The sequence below is a fragment of the Equus caballus genome, chromosome 2 (genome assembly GCF_041296265.1).
Source record: "Equus caballus isolate H_3958 breed thoroughbred chromosome 2, TB-T2T, whole genome shotgun sequence".
NCBI classification, from domain to species: domain Eukaryota; kingdom Metazoa; phylum Chordata; class Mammalia; order Perissodactyla; family Equidae; genus Equus; species Equus caballus.
The window spans coordinates 4,515,808-4,535,023 of NC_091685.1; the positions used below are offsets into that span (position 1 = coordinate 4,515,808).

General features: G+C 39.5%; 1 protein-coding gene across 10 annotated transcripts in view; it reads left to right on the forward strand.

Annotated features, from left to right (window-relative positions):
• Positions 1-19,216, forward strand: part of USP24 (ubiquitin specific peptidase 24) — a 139,269-nt gene that overhangs the window by 57,559 nt on the left and 62,494 nt on the right. For 8 of the 10 annotated variants that reach the window (XR_011431013.1, XM_023629160.2, XM_023629167.2 and 5 more), the window contains 15 exons: positions 2,587-2,694; positions 3,358-3,507; positions 4,132-4,263; positions 5,093-5,204; positions 7,524-7,600; positions 8,602-8,742; positions 8,924-8,977; positions 9,993-10,108; positions 13,135-13,201; positions 13,329-13,439; positions 14,157-14,255; positions 14,350-14,523; positions 17,530-17,615; positions 17,778-17,871; positions 18,922-19,077. Coding sequence is in view for 9 of the 10 variants with exons in the window: in XM_023629160.2 (XP_023484928.1) it covers positions 2,587-2,694; positions 3,358-3,507; positions 4,132-4,263; positions 5,093-5,204; positions 7,524-7,600; positions 8,602-8,742; positions 8,924-8,977; positions 9,993-10,108; positions 13,135-13,201; positions 13,329-13,439; positions 14,157-14,255; positions 14,350-14,523; positions 17,530-17,615; positions 17,778-17,871; positions 18,922-19,077 (1,677 nt within the window). In the remaining variant the exon portion in view is untranslated. The remainder of the gene's footprint in view (positions 1-2,586; positions 2,695-3,357; positions 3,508-4,131; positions 4,264-5,092; positions 5,205-7,523; positions 7,601-8,601; positions 8,743-8,923; positions 8,978-9,992; positions 10,109-13,134; positions 13,202-13,328; positions 13,440-14,156; positions 14,256-14,349; positions 14,524-17,529; positions 17,616-17,777; positions 17,872-18,921; positions 19,078-19,216) is intronic. The other 2 variants (XM_023629183.2, XM_070247715.1) reach the window with 1 other exon arrangement.

The window sequence follows — 19,216 nt, forward strand, 5'->3', positions numbered from 1 at the left end:
GCATATTTCAGTATGATAGATCAGTGAACTTTCTGCGGAACAGTCTGAGATAGAATGCACTGCCTCCACAGCTCCTCATTACTGCAAATCCCGGGAGACTAGTCATTTAACAAAAAGGATAAGGCGATTTTAGGCGCAGGTTTGCAGGCTACACTGGCTAACCTCTAAGGCTGCCTCTGACACTGAGAGCCTGATTTGGATGTACACTTCGCTCCTGCTTGTGAAACCTCAGCTCCAGTATCAGACACGTTCATTTTAGTTGTTCAGTGTAGTCTTTTTGCCCCTTTTGTAAGTGGAGAGGAATAATTTAAATTTTTTTGTACCTTAGCAACATAATGTCATAGATATGATGGGATAAATAACATCTTTCCTGATTGCTACCCTTTAGAAAGCCTGTATCAGAAACACTTTTTAAATTCAAATTTTGTATGATTTTTCTTTTGATTTTATTGGATAGTGAGCTACCTTCAAAGGATGATTTTCAATGTTAAATAAAAATATTCTAACCATAATTGACTTAATTGGTCATAATGATACTTTTTACTATATCTGATTATTTGCTAAAGGGTTCATATTTATATCCTAATGTCTGTAATCCTTTTGGACCGTATCAGTTTGGACTTAAGCCTTAGGGTTTTATTGTTTGTCATTTTGCAGCTTTTATATTTTAGCAGAAATATCCTAGCTAGTCTTGCAAGTAGTTGGCCTTTAATAAATACCTTATTTCTCTGATTCTAAGATGCCAGCGATAGCAACCTACGTCCCAGATGTAATAAGTTTGCAAAGAAGAAAAAAAGAAACTGTATGTTTTACTTTTGCCATCCCCTTGTTTAGATTCACAGTCATAATTTGAGTGTGTGCCCCTTTTGAGCAGCGTGTACAGCTTCACTGTGGCATGCTGCTTTTCATTGTCTATGGTAGTGCTTCTGACTTCTTTGAAGTCTTTAAGATTGACTGTATAATTTTGAGGCATGTTGAAGAATATGGAGTTTTGTATCCTTGTCATTTTTCATAAAACTCAAGCTGCTTTTTTCCTTGAGTTGTGTATACTACAAGTTAAACAGCTTCTCTTGAATTAAAGTGCAACTTTGGACAGAGAGACATTGAGTGCTGCGTGACACAGCCCTTCACAGGGTATGAGTCTGTCACACCAATCCTCCTGGCTTTGGAAAGTGCTTCAGTTTGAGACCACCGACAGGTTTCTTTGCTTTCCATTGGATTGACAGGCGTGACAGGCTGGTCAGTCTACATCATAGTGTAATCTTTTTGACAGCATTTAAGTAACGAATCAGTGATCTAAATTTCAGTTAAAAAGCTGTCTTTGTTTGGTGCTACCTACACTAGGTGACAACTGAAATCACAGGTAGATGAACAGATAGCTTTTATATACAGCTAAGTTTGCACGTCTCAGGTGAGGACAGCTATGTCAAAACTTACTCTTATGCCTAGTGGCTGGTAAGTTTCTGTTGACATAATTATGAGAAGAGTCAATTTCAGAAATGTTAAAATTTGTAAAACTTGTATCTTAGAATCCAGGAAATATGGTATTTGCTGATTGATTGGTTGCTCTCTAAGAAAGCCAGTGTTGTTTTGGCAATAGCTCTCTCACATTTGCACATTCAGTAGTATGATGTTTTTCTGCAAAAGACATCAAAAGTGTTTTTCTGCCCTATTGAGGTCTTCATCCTACAGAGAGACTTGAAGAAGCAAGAAGGCTTTAAAAAAAAAACAAAATTCAGTCTTTAATAAATGCTAAGGACTTAAACTTTTACTTGGTTTTCTAGAAACTTAGTTGCTAAATTGATAAATAGTGTTTAATCTATCAGTCTTACAAATTTCATGGTGAAATCTCATAGTTCAAAAGATGGTATTTGTTAAAAAGCAATTCTTTCTATAAAGACTGTTGCATGACCATCAGACTTTTCAGATATGTACTATGAAGATCTGGATTGTCATGTACCAGCTTCATAAATAATACATTTGAAAGTGTTCTGAAAAATATAAAGTATAAGTATAAAGTGGCTGTAATAATTGATAAAAATACAATTATATCTTGTAAAATTGTTTTAACTAGGAAATACAAGCAGATCCTGAATATTTTCTTTAATATTTAGACCACTATCAGTGTCTTGATCGTATCACTGGTATCTTAATCATGTAATTATAGAACACCATATCTTTAGACCATTTTACTTATCAGCTAGGTCAGTATTATCCAAGTTAAGCTTTTACTGTCAATTTATTTTATTATGTCAACATGTCCTAGCAGCCTGTGCTACTTAATCTATCCTCTGAAGTTGCTAATTCCTTGTCGTCTGTTTTTGCTGACGTACCCCTGTACATTTGCTGTCACTTCACATCCACTCCTGTTTGCAGTTCTTGGCCTTAGGAAATTGCATGCAGAATAAGAAGTGGAAGACTGAATTATGAATGCATGGAGATAAGCTAGAAATGAGCAACGTGAAGAGAAAAATTATAGAATGTGAAACAGTAAAACCTAATTGACTTGGAAATTTTTTATAGCTAATAAATTTAGTCTGCTGTTTATTTCTAAATTTAATTAGTGTAACTTCTTTTTAACTCTAGTCATCTCAGCTTAATAATCCCCAGTTTGTCTGGGTGGTACCAGCTTTGCGGCAGCTCCATGAGATCACTCGCTCCTTCATAAAACAAACCTATCAAAAGCAAGACAAGGTAAGCGGATGGCTCTGTTTGATTATTACACAGTTACTTGCATAGCCTTTTATAAACACAAAACATGAATAAAATTGCTGAGTTTTGTAGTCACTATTTTACGTTTTTATGGTTATTGATACAATTCATTCATATTATTTAATAATCTTGAGTTTAAACATCATTCTATTTTCATTTCTATGGAGCTTTTCTTTTAATATATCCCTCACTCATTTCCTTTTTATTTTCTTAATGTATTGAGATAATTAAGGCAAGTTTTAAAAGTTAGAATGGTATTTTATAAATTTGTTTGAAAAGATTCAAAGACCAATTTTATATTACATACTGAAAGATTAGATTGCCTAAGGAGCTGGAGCTGCCTCAGTGTAATAGTCTTGGGAAGAAAGATGTGGAAAGTAAACAAGAAGTGAAATAGTTCTTCTGAAAGACTTCCTTAGGGGAAAAAAGTCTTTTTGATGAGCAAAAAATTCGCAGAGAAGTTTACTGGGTTTCCAGTGAATGTACATACCAGCTTGATTTCATGTACTTTTCTGTAGGAGACGTAAGTGAAGCAATCCTCGTGCGCTCTCTCTCACCTGGCACTTAGATGCTGAAGTAGAAGTTCGTATTAAACTGACAACTGCAAATTCTCACATCATTTTTCATGTTGTTGTTTTTGCCAAGAGCATTATTCAAGACTTGAAGAAAAATTTTGAAATAGTGAAATTGGTAACAGGAAGTTTGATCGCTTGTCATCGATTGGCGGCGGCCGTGGCTGGACCTGGAGGCCTGACGGGGTCGACACTGGTGGACGGCCGGTATACTTACCGGGAGGTGCGGTCCCTGATTTGTGCCGTGAGCACGTTCACTTGGCCTTTCTGCTCTTGAACGGTGGAGATAGTGTTTGTTGGGTGTAACTCGAAAGAGGCGGCATGAGGTGTCTTCCTAGTGATGGGACAGTTTGTATTGGACTATAATTTTTTTTAAATAAAAGTGTAGAAAATTGGTATTTGTGGGTAAATCTTTCAGTAAATCGCCTAAGAACTGCATGTAATAAAGTAATAAAAATAAACATCTTTTCTTTGTCTTTGATCTGAAAGAATAATCGTCAATTCTGTGGATAATTGCTTTTGTTTTTCAACTCAATTGATTAGTAATATTGTTTTAAATAATTAGAAGAAAATCTTACCAGTTGTAAGTTTGTGGTGTTTTATTTAGAGATTGCCGAAATTATATTTTATTGGCATCTAAAGTCTCTGAATTTGCAATAGCCTTGAAGTAGTTTCCACTACATTGTACTGTCAACTTGTAAACTGATTTCTCACATTTACTTTACCCAAAATTATATGAAAAAGCATTGGGTAAAACTATTTTTTTAATTTTAAAGTTTTTTTTTTTAATTTTGCTTTTAGGTGTGAATGCCTGGAGTTAACTAATTAGCATTACATTTTTTTGCAGTATTTAGAGGCCCATTTAAAATTTCTGGCATTTTTCTTGCAAGAAGCTACTCTGTATCTGGGTTGGAATCGTGCCAAGGAGATCTGGGAGTGTCTTGTGACTGGTCCGGACGTGTGTGAATTAGACAGAGAGGTAAGAAGATGGATCTGTAGATGAAGTAAGCCAGGAGTGGCACTTAAATATTTCACTTGTTTGTGTGTCTCACATCTGCTATTTTAAGCACTTTTCAATTTACTAAGCATACATTTATACTAATAGGTCAGGAAGTGTAAGAGCTGAAAAAATATTTTTTATAATATATACCTATGATATAAATACATATGTGAATTCTTTGGTAATTTTGATACCATTCTGGACAAAACCAAATTCAGCCCTGTGAGTACAACTGAATAATTCTCAGTGTCTCTTAGTTTTTTTCCCTCCCGTGAAACTAACTTTAAGTTACCAGCAGAAAACTTGGAGTTCCTGTAAGAATGTTGTACCCCGGAAGCACTAAAGAGAAGTAAATGCCTACACAGATTTTTAAAACTATAATTAAACAGCCGAAAACAGATTAACCCTGGAGCACAACACCTCTGCTTGCACGTTTTCTGAGTCGCCGGCTCCTCCTCTCGTTTTACAGAAGACTAACTACCTCAAAGGCTTGTGGAAAGGGCTGAGTGTGTGACAGGGCCTGGCACGTAGTAAGGCTTGTTAATAAATGTTAGTGGAAAAACCCAAGTGTGAAAGTCACTGAAAAGTATGAGTATGTATTTTCATTATCTAGCGGAGAGGTTGCTAGGAACTCACTGCTTTATTTAGTTCCACGGTTCCAAGTGTTCCAATATTGAGTGGTATTGTATAAATTTTGGCAGTATACATTTTGAAGAATTAAAAAAATGTACCTTTACTTTCCCAGCTTGGGATATGTGTTTGCCTGAAATGGGTTTAGTTACAGGGTGCTGTTTGTCTCGGTCCCCAGATGTGTTTCGAATGGTTTACAAAAGGGCAGCATGATCTTGAGAGTGACGTCCAGCAGCAGCTTTTCAAGGAGAAAGTTCTTAAGTTGGAGTCGTATGAAATCACTATGAATGGTAGGAAAAATTTTTAATTCAGTTTTTTTTTCACTTCTTTTAAAGTAAGAAATTTTATTCCCTCCTTTCCCTCTAAGCCCACTTTTTAGAAGCAACTAAACAGTTTGGAGTGTCCTTCTGGACTTTTCCTTGTGCATATAAAGACACGTGTATAAACATATGTTTATATACACAAATTCCTTTTTATATAAATGGCATCTTATAATTAATTTTTAGATTGTATGGCCTGATAGCTCAAATTGTCAAACTGTCTTCTCATGAAATTATTTAGTACAGAAAGTATTTTTTTAGGGTAAAAATTTGTCAAAGTATAGAAATGTTTCTTCTAATTGAAAATTTTTTATTGAGACATAATTCACATACCGTAACATTCACTTTTTAAAAGTGTACAATCAATGGCTTTTAACGTATTCACAAAGTGCCACTTTCATCACTTTTTAATCCCAAAATGTTTTACCATCCCAGAAAGAAACGGGGTACCTTAGCACTCACTCTTCATTTCCCCCTCCCCCGGCCTCTCCTCTGTTTTCTGTCGTTGTGGATTAGTCTCACCTGGACGTTTCCTATCAGTGGAATCATACAATATGAGCCTTTTGTACCTGGCTTCTTTCACTATGCTAAGGCTTAATGTTTTCGGGGTTCACCCAGGTTGTAGCATGTATCAGTACCTCATTCTGTTTTATGGTTGAGTAATATTCTTTTACAGATACATCACATTTTGTTTATCCATTTGTCAGTTGATAGACCTTTGAGTTGTTACTGCTTTTTGGCTCTTATGCATAGTGCTGCTATAAACATTCATGGACAAGTTTTCGTGTGGACACAGGTTTTCGTTTCCCTTGGGTATATGCCTAAGAGTGGAATTGCTGTGTCGTATAATTAGCATTTGAGGAACTGCCAAACTGTTTTGCAAAGTGGCTACACCATGTTATACTCCCCCCAGCAATGTGTGAGGTTTCCAGTTTCTCCACATCCTCACTTGTTATTGTCTATGTTTTTATTTTCGTCATCCTGGAGTGTGTGGAGTGGTAACTCATTGTGGTTTTGATTTGCATTTCTCTGATAATTAATGATACAGAGCATCTATGCATGTGCTTATTGGCCATTTGTGTATATTCTTTGGAGAAATGTCTATTCAACTCTTTTGCCCATTTTTTAAGTTGAGTTATAATTGACATATAACATTATATTAGTTTTAGGTGTACAGTATAATGATTCAATAGTTGTATATAGTGCAAAATGATCACAATAAGGCTGATTAGCATCCATCATCATACCTAGTTACAAGTTTTTGTTAATGTTATAAGAACTTTTAAGATTTACTGTGTTAGCGACTTTAAATGTACAGTACAGTGTTATTAACTGTAGTCGCTGTGCTGTACGTTACATCCCCGTGACTTATATATTTTATATGGAAGTTTGCACCTTTGACCACCTTCACCCACTCCCCTACCTACCCCCACTTCTGGCACCCACCAGTCTGGTCTGTGTCAGTGAGTTCAGTTTTGGGGGGGTTTTGTTTGTTTATTTTTCAGATTCCACTGATAAATGAGATTATAGAGTATTTGTCTTTCTTTGTCTTACTTATTTCACGTAGTGTGATGCCCTCAAGGCCCATTCATGTTGTCACAAATGGCAAGATTTCCTTCTTTTTATGGCTGAATGATATTTCATTGTGTATATATATATACCACATTTTCTTTATCCATTAACCCATCAGTGGACACTTAGGTTGCTTCTGTGTCTTAGGTGTTGTAAATAATTTGGCAAAGAACATGGGAATGCATATATCTTTTCAAGTTAGTGTTTTCATTTCCTTTGGATCAGTTCCCGGAAGTGGAATTGATGGATCATATGGTAGTTATATTTTTAATGTTTTGAGAAACCTCCATTCCATTGTGGGTTTTTTTTTTGGTTTTTTTTTTTTTGCCCATTCTGTAGCTGGATTATTTGTCTTTTTATTGTTAAGTTATAAGAGTTCTTTAGATATTCTGCATACCAGCTCTTTGTCAAATATATGATTTACAAATATTTTGTCCCATTCTGTTGGTTGTCTTTTGACCTATTTTATTGATAGTCCTTTGAAGCACAGAAGTTTTTAATTTTGACAGAGTCTAATTTATCTATTTTTTCTTTTATTGCGTGTACTTTTGGCACCATGTCCAAGAAACCATTGCCTAATCTAAGGTCTTGAAAATTTATGCCTGTATCTTGTCATAAGCGTTTTATAGTTTTAGATCTTGATACCCTTTGAGTCTTTTCATTGATTATCTGTGTTGCTTGGAGTGTGTGAATTTATCTGATATTCTGTAATTTCAGGTTTTAACTTATTTAAGACTTTTTTTGAAAATGTGAATCTTTGTGATCATCGATTGAAAAGACAAGGAGCTCAGCTTGTAAGTACATTATTCTCAAATCTAGATAATTTGGATAATCTAGTAAAACTTATATTCAGCAAAAACATGTGTTACAATGGAGAGAAAACATGAATTTTTCTAAGTGAATGGGCATCTCCTTGGCTGCTGTCTTCTGCCTTGATGACGGAGCTTCTCTTAGAGAGTGAGGGAGGCTCCTCCTCCCACAGGGCCACACCTCACCAACTGCCTGGAAGACAGAGTTTGCTTCTCAAATCCCTCTTTGCCTCCTGCTGATCCAGGGCAGCCAGTGGCCTCCTGTGGCAGGTGAATGCGGAGTAGAAATAGTTCTATCTAAGCTTCCGGACCCTCAGATCCAAACAAGTCACATGCTCCTAAGAAAGTTACAGATCCTTCAGTTCTGGGGTTGCAGTGGCAGAGGTTTGGGGAGAAAAGTTTAGGAGCAGACAATGAAGCAGGAAAATGAAGATCTGTGGAATGCATGCAGCTTTTTGTATTTACATGTGCTTGCTTTCTTGAAAAAGAAAGACTGTTTCATTCAAGACCTGGCTTCCTGGGTGTTAAGAATTTTTACAAGAACTTGTAAGCCCCGGGTCGGGTCGTGTCATTTTTAACAGAGCTTTGGGAAGACCACTTTGAGCCCCAGGGGTTAGTAACCACTTGTAGCTCAAATCTGTTTCCTTGTGAAGAAAAGCTGCTGAGGATGTGCCCATCCCGCTCCTGTGGTTTCTGCTTCTGGAGCTTGTGTGGGCAGATGTCTGGCTTGGGTGTAGGGGTGTCTGGAGAAAAATCTTCCTGTCTATCCTGGTGGCCATGGAAATTGCCCAGTGTTTCTGTGGTTAGTTTGTTTTGTTTTAGAGTTCCATGGCAGTACAGTAGTGTTCTCGTAGGTAGCTTGGTTTTTGCAACCGTAATTCTTTCTGAACTGAAGAGGTGTAGACTTATGTTGTATCAGAAAATCATTGTCTTTAATTTTGTGACCTTGGAATGCTATATAATTTCATTGTTTTTCTTTTGAACAGTATGTAGAAAAACTGGAATTGATAGGAATGGATTTCATTTGGAAAATAGCCATGGAATCACCTGATGAAGAAATTGCTAATGAAGCTATTCAGTTAATCATAAACTATAGTTACATTAATCTAAATCCTAGGTTAAAGAAGGTGGGTATCTAAGAAAAGAAGGTACTGATATACAAAAAGCAGAAAATTATGTATATTTTTTGGCAAATTGTGGTCGTTGGCACGTCCAAGATTGGCTTCTGTAGTTTGATGTTTTGTCCTTAGTAATAATCACAACTAAATACCAGGTTAATTTTAATTTCTGTATACCTCTTACTTTTAGGATTCTGTATCATTACATAAGAAATTCATTGCTGATTGCTACACAAGATTAGAAGTGAGTAGCAAATTTTACTTAGCTTGTTTTTGAAATAAATGCTTTGGTTTTTTCTTTTTCTAGTTTTTTGTTGTGAGATCATGTATAATATTGCTATTTGTGCCTGGATCCTAGGGAAGCATTTGTGGGCAGTACCGTATTGTCACACGGGGAGCAGGCGTTTGCCTCGATGCCGTCTAGACAAGCGCTTTGTAGGAGCCCATTCTTTCTCCCTCGGCTGCCTCTTCCCTGCTCCGCCCACCCCCTCTTAGGGCATGAGAGCTGTCGCAGAAAACAGGTCTAGACCACATTTCTAGTAGATTCTTTTTCTCCTTTTTCTATCCTGGAATTGTAAACAAGCATTTGCTGCTTTCCCCGTATTTCACCTAGTTTATATCATAAATGCTATTAAAGGCCAAAGCCGGACGCTCAGTAGCAGATGGTGTTGCTTCTCTTGGTCCACTGGAAGCCTGCAGTGTGATAGTAGCTCACAGATATTTCCAATGCCTTATTCCCAGCATGATGGTTAAAGCACTAAATGTTCGTCTTCAGTCTTAATTTGTGCCGGTTTAAGTTTTATATCTAATAAAGAGTATTGCAAAAGCATAAAATGCTACTGCCCACAAATGTCAGCAAGTTAAACCTTTTGGTGATGGATTTGTGCTAGAATCTGTACAAGATTTCTCAATTTGTGGCTTCCATCCACATATGTCATCATAAAAAACATTTAAAGTGTTCAGGTACCCCTAAATGAGGTGCCGTGTAAGTATGAATATATGTAGAATAGTAGTTGTCAACTGGGAGTTATTTTGCTTCCCAGGGGTCATTTGGCAATGTCTGGAGACCTTTTGGTTGTCAAACCAGCCGGGTAATACAGGCACCTAAGGTAGGTGGGCAGGGAGGAGCGGTCAGGGATCTGCTAAACATCCGGCCGTGCCCAGAACAGCCCTCTGCAACAAGACGTCTTCCAGCCGTGATGTCAGTAGAGCTGAGGTTGGGAAACCCTAATACAGAATGGTTATTTCCTATTTCCTAGGCAGCCAGTTCAGCCCTTGGTGGCCCCACACTAACACATGCCGTGACCAGAGCCACAAAGATGCTCACAGCCACTGCCATGCCGACCGTGGCAACGTCAGTTCAGTCTCCATACAGGTAGGTGACTGCAGCAGTTACAGCAGACACAGCTCGTAAATACATATCAGTTTAAAAAATAATCATCTTGTTTTCCGCTATGGCGATCTCTCAATTCTTGGTCTCCTCATTTTGTATCACAACTTTTGCAAATAGTCCTATCCTGAGAAATTCTCTTTCCTATCATATATCCCCAAATCTGTACCTCTTTTGAGGATCTGTAGGTCATTGTCACAACCACCCGTGTTGCTCTGCCCTTCCCCTTCTACTAATAGACAAGTTTTATTTTTTTTTTATTTGAAGCTTTTTACTTTCACTTGGTGTCACTTGAGTAACCTGTTCTTTACAATGTAATAAAGATATATTCATTGCATTGAGTCATTTTTTCAAGTCTGAAATATTTACTTAGACATCTTATAGCTTTTCTCCTTGAATAGTCAAATCCAGGGCATTAACAGCATAAGCAAAATGATGTGGAAGATGATGATTAATTAAAATTGTGCATTATAATATAATCATAGTCAGTTAAAATATTTACCTCAAATTATTTTTCAAAATAATTTTTAGTGAGAACTTTATCCCCAAATATTTGTGTTAAAACTTTGAACTGACGTCTCTTAATCACATGGCTGTGTTTGGTGTTTCCAGGTATGGTCAGTGGAATCTGAGTTCAGTGTTTGCTGTAGTTCTTTGATACAGTGAGGAAAATAGATGAGTGTTTAGGAACATCAGCTTGCAGTAACTGAAACGCTTGTGGGGTTGTGTGAGCCTTTCGTTCCTGGTGAGCAGCCCCGAGTGAGCTGCGGCCAGAACTTCGCCAGCGCTCCGGGCAGCCTCACTCTGCTGCCCTCTGGTGGTCGGGCTTGCGTGGCCCTTCTCTACTCCTGGAGTCGCTTTCTGTGAATATGTGCTTACCTTTATGTAGGGTTGGGGCTATTCCTTTTCTTTTTAAAGCCTTCCTTTAAAAGAGGAGTCAAGGCAATATTCTTACTCACATTCTTCTTCTTTATCTTCTTTAAATGAGTTGAGTACTGTGTAGTAATACTTTATTAATAGGAAAGAAGCCAATAAAACTCAACCCTCTTGACCTCTTTTTTTTTAGACAGTTTTTTTTTTTTTTTTAAAGTGTGGCACCTGAGCTAACATCTGTTGCCATTTTTCTTATTCTTCTTCTCCGCAAAGCCCCCCAGTACCTGGTTGTATATTCTACTTGTGGATCCCTCTAGCTGTGGCATGTGAGACGCCCCCTCAGCGTGGCCTGATGAGCCGTGTGTAGGTCCACAGCCAGTATCTGAACCGCTGAAACCCTAGGCCACCGAAGCGGAGCACACAAACTTAACCACTCGGCCGTGGGCCTGGCCTCTTGACCTCTTTTTAAAATGGCGGAAAGTGGTTATAAATTTGGCTCGTGATAAGAATACTAACACAACTTTTATATTCCCAGTAGACTTTTGTTAAGAATATGTATTAAGGCCTCCTAATCACATGTTTGTAAGATGTAATCCATCTCTATGACCCAGGTCCTTAATTTTTCATTGTCTAGCAAAGCAGAATAGAAATGCATTTATGAACTATTGGATTGGGATTTCCAAACTGCTACTTCTTTAGATAAGTGTGCTTTTTGGTTTTTTCTTTGTATTAAGTGCTTTTTATTCTGAATCATCTCATATTTGACTGACTACAGAGCAAAACCACATGACAGTTTTTAAATATTATAAACTCTAAACAGTTATATTATTATAAACTCTAAACAGTTAGTAAGAATGTATAATTTCAAAGTTGCATTTGAACCAGCACATCTCATTTCACTGGTTTTGAAAGAACTTTCAGTGACCATAATTGTTCCAACTGATGGGGGAGGAGTTCTTCTCTCATCTGTACAGTGTTTTCCATGCTCTTTGATTTCATTCACTACTGAGTTCACTCAGCAACTCACTTATTATGGCACTTAGATATTTCCTAAAGATTTTTCCTCTGAATTTCCAATTTTAGTTCCTCTCGACGGACTGAAAGAATTTAATGTATTTAATGAAACTGTTAAAATATGTTTGACCAACACTTAGAATGAAACTTCCAATAGTACTAATCAGCACACCAGACTAATTGTTAGGAAATGGTGGTACCTCTTTTCAGTTGTAGAAATAGACCTATTTGAAATCCCTAGCCTTCCTGGAACAGCAGCTGTTTAAATGAAGCACACTTGGATTTTCGTCTCTCAGTGTTAACGCGTGTAGCGTTCTCTTTAATAAAGTAGGGAGCTGGGACTGTATAAGCTGCTGAATGTTGGAATCCGATGATTGCAAATGCTAAGGAAGAGTCCATCAGTCTTTGACCAGAAGAGACCTCAGCTCTCGTTTGCAGAGGCTGCTCGAGCTGGCCCTCCATTGCTCTGTGCTCCCTCTTCCAGAGACGTGTCTCCTGACTTGTGGGGATTTCTTATGTGCTTTGAAAACTCTTGGGATAACAAATTCTTACATTGTATGTTTTAACTATACATAATGTTCACTTAAACCAGAGGAACAGTTGTTTGTCCTTCCCTTCTCCTCATTCTTAGGCTAGTTAAAACAAACAGCGGCGCTTACCTGTGCTGCGCTTCCTGCTGTGTTCTTGTCTCGCAATTCTCAGGCAGTCCAGAACTTTGTCAGATTCCATGTGTTAACAGAATTATGTGGCATATTTTAGTTGTCAGATTATGAGAGTCAGACTCATTGATTGTTCATTCTTGGTGGATTGATGGACAAATAGGCCTGGAGACCCAGGTCCTCTATTTATGGAACAAGTGTTTAAAAAAAGAACAAGAGGAAAAAAGAGGCCAGGCAAGGCAGCGTGGGAAGGGCAGGCTTCTCCTGCCTGTTCCGTCTGCACCACAGCTGTGAGCTGGGGGAACCACCTCCCCCTTGGGTGAAAGGGGAGTTAAGTCTTTGCAAATTTCAGTCTTTGATCAGTGAGTGCCAACTGTGATTGTGGTTTTGGTGAAACAGGCTGGAATTGAGCTCAAGTCAGCAATTCATTTCAAATATGTTCAAAAAAATTTTTGTAATCCATAGATCCACTAAGCTTGTAATAATTGAGAGATTGCTGCTTCTGGCAGAACGCTATGTGATCACTATAGAGGTAAGCCTCTCTTCTTTTTAGAGCAACTTTATCCACCTGTTACTAGACTCAGTGTGTGAAGTGTGTACTTTTGAGATGTTTAATAGCAGTGCTGTGCATCTGACTTGTTTGACATATCTTTTTCAAGGATTTTTACTCTGTTCCACGAACTATTCTACCTCATGGTGCCTCATTTCATGGACATCTGTTAACTCTTAATGTCACGTATGAGTCTACCAAAGACACCTTCACTGTAGAGGTAGGTTCATAGTAAGCTCTGCAGCCGTTTTCCCATAGTCGTGCTGTTTTCATAAGAACACTGTTGATTGAGATAGCTGCATGGATGACTACTCTGAAAGCTGTAAACGAATTTAGAATGAAGACCTAAAATGAAGGAAACTCATGGGGTATAAGCAGACACATAAGTAAATATTGTTGTAATATCAGGGGTGATGAATATCATAAAAAATAAGAATAAAGCAGGATAACTTGGTAGAAAGTGATGTATACCTGAAATATCATTTTAGATAAAGATGGACAGGGAAGGTCTCTCTGAGGTGGTGACATTTGAACAAAGACTTGAATGAAGTGACAGAGTAAGCCGTTTCTGGGGGAAGAACATTCTAAGCAGAGGGAGCAGCAGATACAAAGGCCCTGAGGTGGGAGTTTGCTTGGCTTGTTCAGTGACATCAAGGTGGCCAATGTGACTAGAGCATATGAGCAAGGAGGGGAGTGGCAGGCACTGCTGTGGAAGGACTCGAGATTTTATTCCATGTGTGATGGGAAGATTGGCATATAGACTAGAACATTTGCTTACAGCTGAAGGAAAGTCTCACAGGGCGTGGCCCCTTGTCTTTGGGTTCTCTGCTGTGTTCCCAGCTTCTAGAACAGCGTCGGATATATAGGAGAAACTCACTATCAGTTGTTTAAATGAATAAATTAAATGAAGTACTCCCAACCATGTTTTCTTTTACAGGCTCACAGTAATGAAACCATAGGGAGTGTCCGATGGAAAATAGCCAAGCAGTTGTGCTCTCCTGTGGATAACATACAGATATTTACAAATGATAGTCTGGTAGGTTTAGATAAACGGTTTGTGGCACTTCAGCCTGATCTTAATGCCTTCTCCTTCCTTTCTCTCTCAATAATTAAGAAACCGCTTTTTGCAGCTGACGGTGAATAAGGATCAAAAGCTGCTCCACCAGCTGGGCTTTTCTGATGAACAGGTCCTCACAGTGAAGACTTCTGGCAGTGGGACTCCGTCTGGGAGCTCAGCAGACTCCTCCACCAGCTCCAGCAGCAGCAGCAGTGGGGTTTTCAGTTCATCATATGCCATGGAGCAGGTATTGAATGATACATTTCTATTTAAAAAACAAGAATCGAATCATCTTTGTGTTTTTGCCTTCAGCCCATATAGATTTAGATGCTTCTGTCCTTTCCACTCAGACAAACCCTGACTCTTGAAAACTGTATCACTGAGAAGTGCTGGGCTTCAGTTAGGAGAAGATGCGTGTTTTACCGATCTTCTGAACACAGGATCCTCTGAGTCCCAGTCGTTCTGCCTGGCCGCTGCTTGCTGCTCCTCTCACACGTCTCTCTTCACTAGTTCGTTGACTTTCCCTCTACTGGGTCATTCCCATTAGTACTCACGTGTGCTGTTACTCCTACTATCTTAAAAAAACCGTTACTTCACCCGAGTTCCAGTCTCGGCTCCTGCCCATTCTCTCCCTCCCAAAGCAGCAAAGCTCCTTGAAAGAAAAGTTGTCTCAACTCTCTTTGCCATCCTTCCTTGAGCCCTCTTGAAAAGAGTCAGACTTTTTCTAGGTGATCTGTCACCTCACTCCTCAGTCCTCATCTTGACATTTTAGAGGAGTTGATACATGTGATCGCTTCCCCTTGAAATACTTTCTTCACTTGGTGTCCGGGACTCGCCTGGCTTCCCCCGCCTCTCTGGCTCCTCCTGTTTGCTGTGCTCTGCTGTTCCTCTTGATCTCCCTGGTCTCTGTACAGAGTTCCCTAATGACACAGTCCTCTGCCCTCTCCCCTGTCTGCACTCAATCCCTTAGGAATCTCAGGATCAAAGCTTTAGATATTATATGTACATTGATGACTCCCCCATTTTTGTCTTTAGCTTGAAGTCCAGATGTCTGGATCCAAATACTTAACATCTCCTCCTGGCTGTGGAATAGGCACCCCAATCATAATATATCCAAAACTGAGCTCCTGAGATCTCCTTTCTCACCACCTCACCCCTACCCCAAACCTCTTCATCCCATAGTCTTGCCTTATCTCAGACGATGGCATCTCCATTGTTCTAGTTGCTCGTGCCAGAATCCTTGGGTGCTTTCTTTCTCTCATACTCGTATATAGCCATCAGCAAATCCTTGACTCTACCTTTAGGATACATCGAGAATCTAGCTATTTTTCTCTCTTCCACAGCTTCCACACCAGTCCAGGCAACCACCCTCCCCTGCCTGGAGTGTTTCAGTAGTGCCCTAACTGGTGTCACGACTTCTGCCCTTGTACCAGTTCGGTCTCTTCTCTCTGTAGCACCAAGCAGCCCGTGAGCTAACGCAGAAGTCAAAAATTGTGCCACTCCTCACCTCAGGCACTCCGGTGGCTGCCCCTCCTCAGCGTGGGAGCCAGTGTTTTCACTGGGACCCACGGGCCTGCCTGCTGAGCCCCTCTGGATGCTCCCTCTGCAGATCGCCTGCCGTGGCCTCCCTCCCTCACACCACTCCAGCTGAGCTGGCCTCCACTTTGGTCCTCAGACACAGCAGGGCCTGTGTGCTTGCTCTTCCCTGTGCCTAGAATGTTCTTTCCCAACATCCAGGTGCTCCTCTGTCACCTTCTTTGGCTTTTACTCAAATGTTGCCCTCCCAGTGAGCCTTCTTGGGCAATTCTGTCTAACTCTCAGGCCCGTTCTTTCCTGCCCCTGCGCTTCTGACTTCCTTTCCCTTTTCTATGGTTCTTTAACATACTATAGGCTTTATCTTGTTTCGTGTCTCTCTCCCCAGTAAAGTATAAGCTCCATGGGAACAGATCTTTGTCTGTCTTGCCCGCTGTAGCCCCAGCACTTAAAACAGTGCCTAGAACATAATAGGTACTCATTCAGCGTCTATTGAATGATTTCGTGAGTCAGTCAGTCTGCCTGTTTGCTTTCTCCCGTCTCCGTGTCAGGAACTGAGCTTGGTGCCAGGGTGCAAAACGGAATAAGACGTTCTGCTCTTCAGGCTTTTACAGTCTAGATAGAAAGATAATGCCAGACCTCACGTGAAGGTATTTAAATGACGTGTAGGGAGTTTTTATTCATAATTATTATATGTGTTCCTTTAATTCCATGTGTAAGTTCTTTGTGAGACTGTGTCTTTTTAACTTAGCATAATCTTGCTGTAGGTATCAAGGAACTCTCAAGCTTAGTATTAGTACAGTGGGGGTTTTTTAAGTAACTATACTTAGATATAGCAGTAATTTAAGAAAGAAATCCCACTCAGAGTGCTATTATGACAGTTAATTAATGACAGAAACAATGTACACAGCATATTCAAGTTTAACATTTTTATACTATTTCATACTTATTCTGAATTTATTAAAAATATTCCTGTATATAGGGGCCAGCCTGGTGGCACAGCAGTTAAGTTTACACGTTCCGCTTCAGCAGCCTGGGGTTCACTAGTTTGGATCCCGGGTGTGGACCTACACACCACTTGTCAAGCTGTGCTGTGGCAGGCGTCCCACATATAAAATAGAGGAAGGTGGGCAAAGATGTTAGCTCAGGGCCAGTCTTCCTCAGCAAAAAAAGGAGGTTTGGTGGCAGATATTAGCTCAGGGCTAATCTGCCCCCCCAAAAAAAATTCCTGTATATAAATACATTTTATAGTGATATCTAGTTTTTTATTCCTTATAACCAGAAAACAGCACTTGGATCACATTCAGATCTCTTCTCTGTGTTGTGTATGTGTCTATGCATATGTATACTATAATTTTCCTTTTGAATCCCTCATTACGTTGTTTGCTGCTGACAAGCTGTGATCAGCTTTCAGTGGCGCCTACTCTATTCCGTTAATTACACCTGCCCTTTTTGCCTCTCTCCGCCTGCCTGCCTTTGAGTGCCTTAGCCACTTCCCCAGCAGGCGCGCAGGAGAGCCAGGTAACAGGCACCCTGGGAGGTAGTGCCCCTCACTCTGGGTTCCTGTGTGGTGTTCTTCCGTGCAGGTCAGCACCGGGATCCCCTCCAGCTTTGTGATGGCCAGTCTTTCAGAACCAGTATTTTTATTGTCGGTACGTTTGATTGGAAAAGGAGAAACTCCTTTTGTAAATCTGTGTTTATGTCTTGCTGTTTTCCTCAGGAGAAGTCCCTCCCTGGCGTTGTGATGGCCCTTGTGTGTAACGTATTTGACATGCTTTACCAGCTGGCCAATCTGGAGGAGCCGAGGTAAATACACGAGTTAGCAAGCTTGAAAGAGGGGGAGTTATTAAGGTCCGGAACCAAGGGATTTTTCACTTGAAATGTATTTTTCTTTACCTCCCATACTAAACGACTCTGTTATTGAAACTGTGGCTTATGTGAAAAAAAATTTAATTTGAAAAATTTCAGGATAACTCTACGAGTACGAAAGCTGCTGCTCTTGATCCCCACTGACCCCGCCATTCAGGAAGCCCTCGACCAGCTGGACTCTTTAGGAAGGAAGGTATGAGCATCGTGGACGCTTATGTCACCGGCCCGGGAGTGTTACAGCATGAGGCAGTGGAAGTACCCCGTGAAATCACAGCGAGGCCACTTGATAGCATCTTTCCCATGACTCTTTCTCTTTTTTTGAAAAGTACTTTTCCCATGAGTGGAAATCCGAACTTCACATTGGCTTTTAAAGAAGCATCCAGATAGGGTCAAAAATGGCATCAAATTTTAAAACTAGAAGACCCTTTAATATCACCTGCTTCTACCCTCTTCATATTCTGTGTTGGGAAACTGAGTCCAGAGAGGTGAAGCGTCGCCCCAGTCACACCCCAGTTCTCACTCCCTGGAGATGCTGTCCTCTGCTCGAGCCTCTCGGAGTGTGGCTGTGGTGTGTTTGAGCTGATTAAATAGATGGATTGTCTTTGAATTTCCTCACAGTTGATACTTAAAGTTCATGTTGTTTAATTTTTAGAATATTGTTTCTTAAGAGTTTTATATCTACTAAAATTGTGTTTTGTCTATGATGTTGTTTATGTTCTTAGAATAAATTAATTTGGAAGAAAGTTGTTAGAACTAAGTTAGGAATTTTCTCTGTCAGTGGTTGAAGTTTAGATCAGCTCATCGTCTTGTCCTATATGGCTTATATATTAATTTGAGAGAGCGAACTAATGTAATTATAAAATATAACACTAGTACTAGTTAAAAGAAATTCACAAAGCTCCCACTTCCACAATCTCATGATTTCATTACCAGTGTTTAGAAGTACAGGTTTTACAAACACAGGAGCAAATTGAAATGACCTGGCTCACATTGTGTGAATCCCTTCTCTACGACGTCCGTGCAGGATTGGGGTGCTGTTGACCACTTAGAGTTTGTGCACTGGAGTTTGATGTTTTGTTAATAATTACAGTGATGTGGTTTTATGAGGTTAATTTTTTACAAAATTTCAGTGCTGTGGCTTCTATTATAAAGGAGAAGAATACTAGAATACATACACATATCCATGTCTCTTTAATTTGTGCTTTTAAGACACATGTGCTGTATTTCGTTCTCCTAAACTTAGAAAACATTGCTGTCTGAAACAAGTTCTCAGTCTTCAAAATCTCCGTCCCTGTCTTCAAAGCAGCAGCACCAGCCCAGTGCCAGCTCAATCCTAGAAAGTCTGTTTCGATCTTTCGCTCCGGGGATGTCCACCTTCAGAGTGCTCTACAACTTAGAAGTAAGAAGCCTGGCTTATTGTTGTTTCGTTTGGTTGCAGAATCATGCTTTCAGATGTCAGAGATAAGTAAACAGGTTTCTCTTATTGTCTGGTTGATCCGTTAAAAAGTAGTTTTAAAAAAAGTAAAAAAGAGAATATA